This window comes from Cyprinodon variegatus, unplaced genomic scaffold (assembly GCF_000732505.1).
Source record: "Cyprinodon variegatus isolate N-32 unplaced genomic scaffold, C_variegatus-1.0 Scaffold282, whole genome shotgun sequence".
Taxonomy (NCBI): Eukaryota; Metazoa; Chordata; class Actinopteri; order Cyprinodontiformes; family Cyprinodontidae; genus Cyprinodon; species Cyprinodon variegatus.
Window position 1 is genome coordinate 415,723 of NW_015150735.1, and position 10,734 is coordinate 426,456.

At 40.8% G+C, this 10,734-nt stretch overlaps 1 protein-coding gene across 1 annotated transcript in view; it reads left to right on the forward strand.

Moving 5' to 3' along the window:
• LOC107090127 (NIPA-like protein 2) overlaps positions 1 to 10,734 on the forward strand; it is a 59,798-nt gene that overhangs the window by 28,872 nt on the left and 20,192 nt on the right. The window contains exon 4 of the mRNA XM_015383328.1: positions 8,033 to 8,092. Coding sequence (XP_015238814.1) covers positions 8,033 to 8,092 — 60 coding nt within the window. The remainder of the gene's footprint in view (positions 1 to 8,032; positions 8,093 to 10,734) is intronic.

The following is a 10,734-nucleotide window of genomic DNA, read 5'->3' on the forward strand; positions in this document are numbered from 1 at the left end:
GCTCCCTCCAAAGATTTTCAATTGGATTCAGGTCTGGAGACTGGCTAGGCCACTCCAGAACCTTGATGTGCTTCTTCTTCTTCAGCCACTCTTTTGTTGCTTTGGCGGTGTGCTTAGGGTCGTCGTGCTGAAACACCCATCTTCGACCCATCTTCAGCTCTCTCACTGGGGGAAGGAGATGTTGGTCCAGAATTCCACGATACATGGACCCGTCCGTCCTCCCCTCAATACCATGGAGTTGTCCCGTCCCCTTGGCTGAAAAGCACCCCCAAAGCATGATGTTGCCACCACCATGGTGGATGTTGTTCTTTGGGTTGTACTCGGTGTTCTTTGTCCTCCAAACACGACGATTTGAGTTGAGGCCAAAAAGTTCTATTTTGGTCTCATCTGACCACATCACCTTCTTCCAGGCCTCTTCTGAGTCGTCCAGGTGGTAAATGGCGAACTTCATGCGGGCCAGTACATGTTTCTTCTTGAGCAGGGGGACCTTGCGTGCGCTGCAGGACTTCAATCAATGATAGCGTAGTGTGTTACCAACCGTTTCTTTTGTAACTGTGGTCCCAGCTGCCTTCAGTTGATTCATCAGTTCCCCCCTTGTGGTTTTGGGATGATTCCCCACCGTTCGCATGATCAGGGACACCCCACGAGGCGAGATCTTGGTGCTTCTTCCATTTCCTGATAACTGCACCGACAGTTGATCTTTTCTCTCCAAGTTGCTTTCCGATTCTCTTGTAGCCCATCCCAGCCCTGTGCAGATCAGCAATCTTGTCCCTGATGTCTGTAGAAAGCTCTTTGGTCTTGCACATGGTGGTGATGTTGGATGCAGGTTGTTTGGGTGTTGACAGGTGTCTTTTATACAGGTAACGAGGTGAGGCAGGTGTATTTGATGTAGATAATTGGTTGGGAGTGGGGCTGTGTCTTAAAGAAAGACTATCTGGCTTGTAGGAGCGAGAATACTTACTGTTTGGTCGGAGGTCATATACTTGTTTTTCCTTATCAGATGGTTATCAACTTTTATAAAAATTATTTCTGGAATTTTCTTTCACTGTTAGAATGTACATATGATTAAAATTATAGATCGTTGCATTCTTTGTAAGAGGCCAAGCCTGCAAAATCAGCAAGGGGTCAAATACTTATTTCCCCCACTGTAAGTAGGAAGAAACATAAGTAATCGAGTAAAGTATAGATACCTAAAAAGTGTACTTAAGTACAGTAACAAAGTATATGCACTTCGTTACTTGACACCTCTGAATTGAGAGCATTGAGAGCTGAACTCGTAGCGATTTGGCATGCAGAGCTACTGTAAGTAGTTCCTAAAGTCCCAACTCACATCCATCTGTGGTCCATTCTAGAGTCCTTTGAATATTCACATTTAATTGGTGATCCTGTAAATCCAATTAGCTCTAACCATATAAGTCCCAAAAGTCACTAGCAAAATGATCTTTTATTTCATTACTAAAACCAACAGTTTGACTAAAACACATGGTGGAGTGAAGCCAGATTCATTAGCCTTTCAAAACAGAGCCGGCCGGCTGCCTTTCTGGCAGCTGCTCTGTGCGAAAGCTTCGAATGCAGGTTAAATATTGAACAGGTTCGCTTCTTACCTCCTGCCACCCATCTCTCATAGAGCTGGAAGGTGCGGGAAAGTCAATGATATTAATGACAGCTATTAACCTGGTGCTTTGAACGATTTTCCCGTCTCACAAGTGGATGGATGGCTTTTATAATGCACTAAACAAAACCACAAATCTTGTTAGGTAGGCTACAACTCTTGTTCATTGTATTTTTGGTGTTCAATTTGCTTCAGCGAGAGGCCGCTTGAAAAATGTCTCTGCCACAATAAGTGGACTTAATCGCTGTAAACCACTGGGAGCAGCAACCTCTTTAATGCAGTGTTTGTCTGACCCCACTACAGGCGTTGAAAGGCCTTATTTCCATCTCTACTTCTCTCCAATCTGTATAAAAAAACACTCGTTGTTAAACACTAGGGGGAACGTGTAACAGTTCCCTAATGTGAGCTGCTAAACTAATTAATTTACCAGAGATAAAGAGGTGCAAGCAGAGGAAGATGTTTGCTGCTGTGACATGCTCTGCTCTAATCGTGACTCTACCTTTCTCTGACTCACCTATTGGAAAATAAACAGACACACATGCCTTAGTGCGTGTGTAAAATGTGTAAAAACGCTCAGGTCAGACAGATTTTATCGATCAAAGATGCTCCCATGAATCACACATGCACTCCGCCATCCCCCCCGCTGTGCCTTTGTGCCCTTTTTCCAAGCGCTGTGTGGCGGCTCAGAGGGGGGGGCGCAGTCAGAGGATGCCTTTGGCGAGTAAACAACAGAAAACTGGCCCCAAAGGGGAAAGAAAGGATCTTGGATGCATTGAAAGAGAAGAAGGTGATAAGCTGGGAAAGGTTGGGCGGAGATGAATAAATCGAGTTAGACAGCAGGCAGAGGTTGTGCATATAGAGAAATGGTTTAAAAGTAGAAGGAGAGCTGATGATCTCATCCTGCTGTCCATGCATGTCAAGCTGGCACTCCAACGCTCCATGGAGAGCAATTACCGCTGCCCTGTCTGTGGAGCTCACTCTATTAGGAATGACAGCATCATCCAAAATTCAGCCCTCCTTCAAATAACATATCATTGCTTTTTAACGAATAGAACTCACCCACACAAACCAGATCCCTTCAACCTGTTCATATTAAGTCGTTTTACCACTATTAATTAACACATTTTGTTGTATTGTGTTTTTAAAGACCAACACAAAGTGCAAACATGTGAACTGTAAACAATGGGAAATGGGAATTATTTATTATTAATTATTTTCATTACAAATGTGAAAAAGTGTTTGAATGGACCTGTTTATCAGAGGTGAAGAAGCTGAAACTTAAAAAAATCCTACGATAGACTGAATCCTGAGTGCTCGGTTTGTGCAGTGATTATTATGATTTCTGAGATATTAAAGTTTTTTTTGGGTTATCCAAATGTCACCCATCTTGTCCAAATTAAATCAAAGTGGTCTACTTTTTTAGTCTTACTTTTGTTTAGATTCATGAGGTTGAAGTTTTTGTTTTTGTTGCTGCAAAAAGGTAGCGCCAAAAAGTTTTTTTTTGTCCAATTTGGTGCTAGCTGGAGGATGATGTCATTGGTTCAAATAAAAAATTATGTCTCAGAGGTGAGAGCGACACAGTTGAAGCAGTAAACAATCAATTTTTTCCAGTCCACAAGTGTGTGGGCTTTGAGGTTCACTCAGACAATTTCATGTCGCTTTCTCCAGTCTTACTTAACATTCGACTGCTGTAATCTGCCCTGCTGTGAAGGCCACAGGTGTTCCAAGAAGCCATGCAATTTCACAATAGAAGCATGTGATAAATGCACGAGTCAGGCCAAAACAACTAAAAGGACAAAAAACTGTTCAGCTTCAGATCTGTTTGCAAGAGTTGATTTAAAATTAGTGACTAAACCAGTAACAAAGGAACTTTATTTCTGATCATTTAATGTGCACTGATTCATTTAGACAGCACAGATGTGTAATTGTAGAGTGCGGTGAGCAGAGGGTAAATCTAAACCTGGTAGGTATGAACTTTACAACTCAAGCATCTTAAAACAGAACAATAATAAAAATAATAAAAAAAAAAAAAATAGAAGAGAGAAACAGTATGCAAATGAATGTTTTCAAAAACAACAGCTTCTTCACCTAGATGTCAATAAAAGCTAAAAATACATGAAATCCAGTAGAACAAGCTTCCTGTCTGGCTGCGGAGTAGGGGTGTAAATAATAATTGTTTTGTATCGATGCATCGATCCAACAGCCGACGATCCAATGCATCGACACGTCTGCAAGAGTATCGTTTTATTTTATTTTTTTCCTCCGGTCTATTTTTATCCATTTGCTCCTGGGCGTAATTCTCCCTCCCGTGCTGCGGTGGCGCTAAACCTATTTTGCCCTCCTACCTCGCTTCCTTTAGCCACAACCCTCTTTCCGCTTGCAGTATTTTTTTTTATGCAAGGCCTTTCAGAATGTATAACACAGAGGCATTATTATTTTTCAGTAAATGAGGTTTTCATAGGCATAGGTGGAGTACAACTTTGCTAGTGTATTAATTATATTAAAATCTGAATCGGATTATATAAGGCTATCTAAAAACTACAGTGGTCTACAAAAGTTGCATTTAAAGCTTCAGCTTTACCGCCTTAAATCTATCGCTCGTTTTTGTGACCCAATCTTTGTTTTCCTTGGAGAACAAAAGCACATGGCGTATTAAAGGTCAACGGTTTATCAGATTTCACCCTGTTTTGAAAATGACAGCCAGACATAGTGACTCATCTGTTCATGAGTCTGTTTCTTACAGTGTAAGGATGTCAGACACAGTGTGTTTTCCCACTGGGACGTTCCCCATTACTACACATCTGAAAGACAATGTACTGATGTGATGCACACACGTACAGCAGCGGTGCCACAACTGCATCCCCCAGAGGTTCCCTTGGCCACGTTTCTCATTTTATCAAGCTGTGTGAATCTCACTTTTCCATGGGTTGCCATGGTTACTTGTTAGATCCAGCTGGTCCCAGAGGCAAAAGGAACAGTCCTAAATGTGTGTGTAAACATGCTCAGAGTGTGAAATATTCACCAACTCCCTGTTTCATGAGAGAGGTTTTAAACTTCCAGTTTGACTGAACAGAGCCAGCAGCTTTATTTGGAGGAGATGTTCGATTTTTCTGCATCATGTCAAAAGAAATGTGCAATAAAATCTGATCAAATTCTCTATATAATCACGAAGGGGACAAAAAGTGTTTTTGTTTTTAATGTAGCTGGTGTGTCTTGGATGTATAGTTTATTTAAGGTTGTTTTCAGTAAATAATATTCGATTATAAGGAAGTTTGTATCTTTGTTAGGAACCTTTTTGTTTTTCTGGGCTCATCCTCCTTGTGCCACACTGAGTGTCTGACAGCGAGCTGCTTGTGTTTTTGTATCTAATCTCCTTCTGCTGTCTAGCAAGCTTGTTTCCAAACAGCCTGCCCATCCATTTTTCACTATTTTCAAGCAATAGTTTTTTAGCCTGCCTCCGTGTGTCACCAGCTGCTCTCCACTTTGCCTCGCTGGTATTTTTCTGACATCTCCTGACATGCAGAGCTGCCCCAGCTGACTCTGTTCTCAACAGTGTTTAGATCAGCGTCTCATTGTGATTGTTAGAGGTTAAAACTGAGCCAGTCTTAAGGCTCTGTTCACTCCAAACGCAAACAATACGAAGGGAGCAACATGTTAGTCCTATGTAAAGGATTGATAAGGAGCCAATTAATGATCAGCGATGCAAATAGAGGAAATTTGGGGGACATACCAAATAGAATCTAAGAATAAGCATGAAACACAAAATGGATAAAGTAAAACTTTGCTCGATTTAAAATATCAGAACTTTTTTGTCAGTTTGCATGGTGTTAACTATTTAGAACCTCAAAGGAGCGCAGCAGAGACAAAGGTTTTTACTTTTGAAAAGTCAGCAGAGGACAGCCTCTTTCTCAGCGCAGGCATAAGTTCCTGCTACTGGATCCTGAACAGAGAGGAATAGTGCTGGAAGCAACTATAATCCAGCCACAGCCTCTGGAGGAGGCGGGAGTCACTGATTTAAAACATTTATAAATTACCACATGTTGTCCGAAAACAGGGTCCAATTTCACTTGCCGGCCATTCTCCTGTTTGTACGGTAAAGCCCTCCGGAGCGTCCGGCACCAGGCTGCACATGATATAAAGTAGCCAATGAGCTGCTGTCAGTCAGGGTTGCTGCTGCTGCTACTTTTAGACACAGCAGGCAAACCTGTGGCAAGCCGGGCGATGGGAAAGAAGGAGAAGATGATGAGAAAAAGAAAAAGAAGGTGTGAACTGCTGGAAGAACTGTGGTGAACTGGTGCAAGAAAAGTGAAATGGTGCTCAAAGATGACCCTGCACATTTAGAGTATGTTTCGCTCAACCAGCTGCTGTTAAGCAGGATTCTCCACCATGAACAGAATCAAAAATAAATATGGATCCAGGTAGCCTGATAAACCAGACTAAATGTGAAATTAAATGTGTAATTTAGTCTGGCCCCGATGAATGAGACATTGGAAGATTGTTGATGAGAACAACCCGTTGTCTTTCAAACCATGTCTGTGCCTATTGGCCAACGCTCTGACCAATGAGCGCAACTGAATGTGACTTAGTAAGCGTGACAGAAAGCTGGTGGGGGAGTGTAAACAAACAGCCTGTCGGTAAAATGGCGACTACGTCCTTCTCAAACATGAATGAGCGTAGAGCCTCTTCCTGCTCACGTTTCGACGAAAACCCCAAATCTAATCCTTCCAAACTGATTCCAGAGCTGAGTCAAACGAGAACTGTTCAATAGTTGTTGCCATCTTCCTTGTTGTGCTTTCTCCAGCGTCACGCAGCTTTGTCGTCCCGCCCTCAAAACCCCGCCCGCTATGCATCCAAAAATTCAAAACGCATCTCTGCGTTGTGATTCTAGGGCCTGGGGCATTGATCGAGGCTACACCACTCGCAGGCAAAAATTATTTTGGCCGCTGGCGAGTGGGGCTAGTTTACTAGGCTACGATCCAGGCTCACGAATGAGCACCTTGATATGTGCTTGAGAATGGCTTTATCACCATTTAAACCCAGGTTTAAAGCCTTGCAGTTCAGCCTAAAGCCCACTGCTCTCATTAAGCCATAAAAAAGAAAGAAAAAAATAACAAACGGTCAGTTCAGGTGTTTTATAAAATATATGAAACAGGAAAAAGTCAATATACCAAACTGAATAATTGTTGTTTTCTACTTTAAAAAAAACAGTTTCGATTTTAAAATCTAAAACAAAATTGTATTTATTTTTTTATTATTATAAGTCAATGACATGGATGCATAAACACCTCATTCTATTTCAGTGTTAAATTATATTCAAAGTAACGGATTATAATGAAAAATGTCTCCGGACCTTTAGTGTTTGATGATTTTCTTTATTCTGACCCTGCTGATTTAATTTAAATTTAATTGGTTACCGCTGATCTAAACTTACCCTGTAACAGCACTCAACTACTAGCTCCAGCACTCAACTAAGCCGTAGATCAAATAAAAGATAAGCTAATATAGAGCCTCAGTAATGCGGCTCTAAATGCTGTTCCTGCACATTGGTATCTACCAGTCTTCTACCAACATGGAGCCTGTCTGAGTCACCTCCTTCCCTTTAGAGCCTTGTGGGAACTACCAATAAAAAAGGACAGAGAGCTGCTTAGAACAGACATTCATCACACTGTGTGATTGACACTATATTTTATTGAATCTCCGCCGTACACATACTCAGCAGACAAACTTCAAATCCTGCAAATGAAGAAACCCTCCCTCATAAAAAAATCTGTTTATGTGTTCTGCCTGTTAAGTATTAAAACCTCAACACTGAGCCTGATATAAAGCGACCTCCTCACTGGCTGCTGTCGCATATCTTCATGTCTCCCTGGCCGCTCTCACATTCGTCCCGCCGCTTGTTTTTCTGTCTCAGTCAGTTTGTCTGTCCGTCTGTCTTTCCACCATGTCAGTGTGTCTGCACGCACATCTGTCTGTCTCACTATTCGTCTCTGTGATAGCTAAACACTGAGTCCATTCGTCTCCCTCGGTTTGATGCATGTCTGGGGGAAACATTAGCAAGACTAATCTTAGGCTTAGCTCATGTGAAGCTGATTGCTTTTCACCATCTCAGTTTCTGACACTGATATTGATGCAAGGTTTTAGGAAAAATGCTGTGTGAGATATAACAGCGTATTTTCACTCTGGTGTTATAGACTTCTAATCTGATCCATTTATCTGAGCAAACTATAATAGTCATGTTTTGGGATCAATACAAGTATGTGAATCTCTGAAAGGGATTTATGTCAATGTCCTGTTCATTATATGCTGTAGTTTTAAAAAGTTAGGTGATTAGTGAAGTTATTCTTTTAAAGAATCTTTTTATGTCATAAATGCTGTGCAATCTAACTATATGCATTTCTTTTGTTTTGGTTTTTTTCCCAGCTAGTGCGGTTATATCTGTGGTTTTCTTGAAGGAGACCATCAGACCCTCTGACATTGTTGGTAAGCAAACACTTTAGATCTATACATCAATGTCCTAGAAGTCAGAAAAATCTGTTTTAAATAACATTAAAAATATATACAAGGAGTTACAGTGCGTGTGAAAGAGCATGCACAAGCTAATTTCTCCTCATGCACGTCCTGTTAAAAATGTGCTGTTCTCATGTTCACACAAGCTTACTGTATCCTCATACGGCGGGACTATATAGAGGATTTTATAGCAAACTCAGTTAACTAACCGTTCGGACAAATCATCACTGATGATCGATGATAACGGTGCCATCTTTGTTATTAGTTGCCTCTGTTGTTTAGCGACAACCTATGGCTCAACCTATGGCCTATGGCCACTGTGACAGCAAATTCCATAATGCTTTGTGAGGAGAGCTCTCTAAGGCCCCGTCCACACGAAGTCAAACCCTGGCCTAAACGCACAAATTTTTCACCAAACCAGCCTCTCATCCATACGAAGCCGGCGTTTCGGGGGTCTGTAAACGATCTTTTTTTTATTAAGCCTTCAGAGTGGGAAGATTTTGAAACGCCGTTTTCGCGTTTCCATCTTTAAGCTCTAACCGCATTTTTTTTTCTTACACGCATGCGTCATAGCGTCGCCTCTAAACACGATGCGCTACACAGTATCACAACAACAATGGCACCGTTGCTGCTAATGCTACTCACCCTGCTGTCGGGCTTACAACAGAATCTTCTTCTTCTGGAATATCTCCAGGAAGAACAGAGCAATATCGACGACATAGTTCATCACCTCAATTTGACTAAACCACGAAAATGGACCCGCAGGGCCATTTTCCGGTTTTCCGGTTTGGTTGTTGAATAAATATTACTGCGCATGCCCAACATTTCGTTGCCTGTTTTCGCATATTTTTGCTTTGGCACCACAGCGCCACTTACAGGCCTGGCATACATTTTGCAGCGTTTTCATGCATTCGTGTGGACGATCACATTTATTTTACGTCTCTGTCTTTACGACAAACGTTCTGGAAAATATTAGCGTTTCATGTTCGTTTTGACTTCGTGTGGATGGGGACCTAAGTCACCAGTATAGTGCCACTTGGTCCCAATGTAATTTCCCATTGGGAACCTACTAGCACTAAGTTGCTAACTGGTTAGCAAGATACTTAAGACAGACCGGCCACAACAAAACTTGCTTGCGAACCTTCCACCACAACAATCCCGCCCTCTTGATAAACGACCAATCACATTCACTCGTGTAAAGTCGTGCACCACTCGGGAGAATTCGTAAATGCAACGGTTGGAACAGCCGCTTCCCTATGACTTTAACTGTTTTAGGAGAAAGGTTCCTGGACATTGGCAAAGTGGGGTTATACAAAGATTAAGCAAAAGATAAGAAATTAAAGCTATTTTTTTACTCAGTTAACAATAAAAGATAGATTTTTGTATTCAAATAAGAATAGACTACTGCAATAACATTATCAACAAATGTAATATTTACTAAAATGGAAGTTAAAGTGCATCTCATTCATTCACCAGAAAAAAAAGCTCAGCTTTGCTCAGACCTAATCACAATGTTTTTATGCTGCAACAATGTTTTGAGTGTGCTGACAAATAGCATGATTGTCATTGCTGTCACATTGACGACTGTCACAGCTACTGAACTGGAAATTCATATCAGCACCACACAGCTTTGGATATTGTTGCTTTCCCAAATAAAAGAGCAGCAATTTTTGCCGTCCTTGTTTTTCATGCTATAATTGCTGCGTGGCATTCAGAGATAATTTGGAGACATTTTCGCTGTAAAATGCATTGTTTGTAATGAGATGTGGTAATGAAGTAGGATGGTTTTTAAATAATGTGCTGTGTGCAATGAGGTAAGAAATCTATAAAGCTAAACAAAACAGGAATCTGGTTGGGGAGATTAGCTGTACTCTTTCCAGCATTTTTTTTCTTATGAAAGGAGGATATTAATGCCATAAAACATCCGGAGTCTAATCTAAAGTCAGAATTCTACCAAAAGTGCATGTATGCATTAAATACTCACACAAGCAGTTTTTTTCTCTAAGATAAACACACTAGTAAACTACTCTCCACAAGCATTCATTTGTACTTTTTAAGCATGTTGATTCAGTACCATGACACCACAGTGTGCACACTCCTTCTATGCACTGGTTGACTTTCTACACACCCATGGCCTCTCTCCTGTTTCCTGCAGATCTGTTTCTGAACCCTCATGTCATGTTTTGTCACTTTGGGGCTGTAGTTACTGGATTGAAGATGTAAATGAGTGCTCATTTAAGCCTAATTTTCCTCAATTGCCTAATTTTCCTCAATAAAAACAGTGAAGCTAATGTTAGCATAGCTCACACAAAGTTCCACATTTAACATTAAAGTCGTAGGGAAGTCAAATGTGAGTCAATTTATATATGATATATATAGTCAAGACATATACATATGAAATTGTGAAATTGAGAACTTCATATATACTAAGCTAACATTAGCTTCACTGTTTATATTGAGAAAAGCGAGGCACATTTAAATTTGAACACGAACAATTACTTCTAAAATACGTTTTTATCTGCTGTTAAAAACTTTCTTTTGTGGCCAACATTAAAGTCGTAGGGAAGTCATATTTAAATGTCAAATCATTCTGGCTTAAACATGTATATAAATGT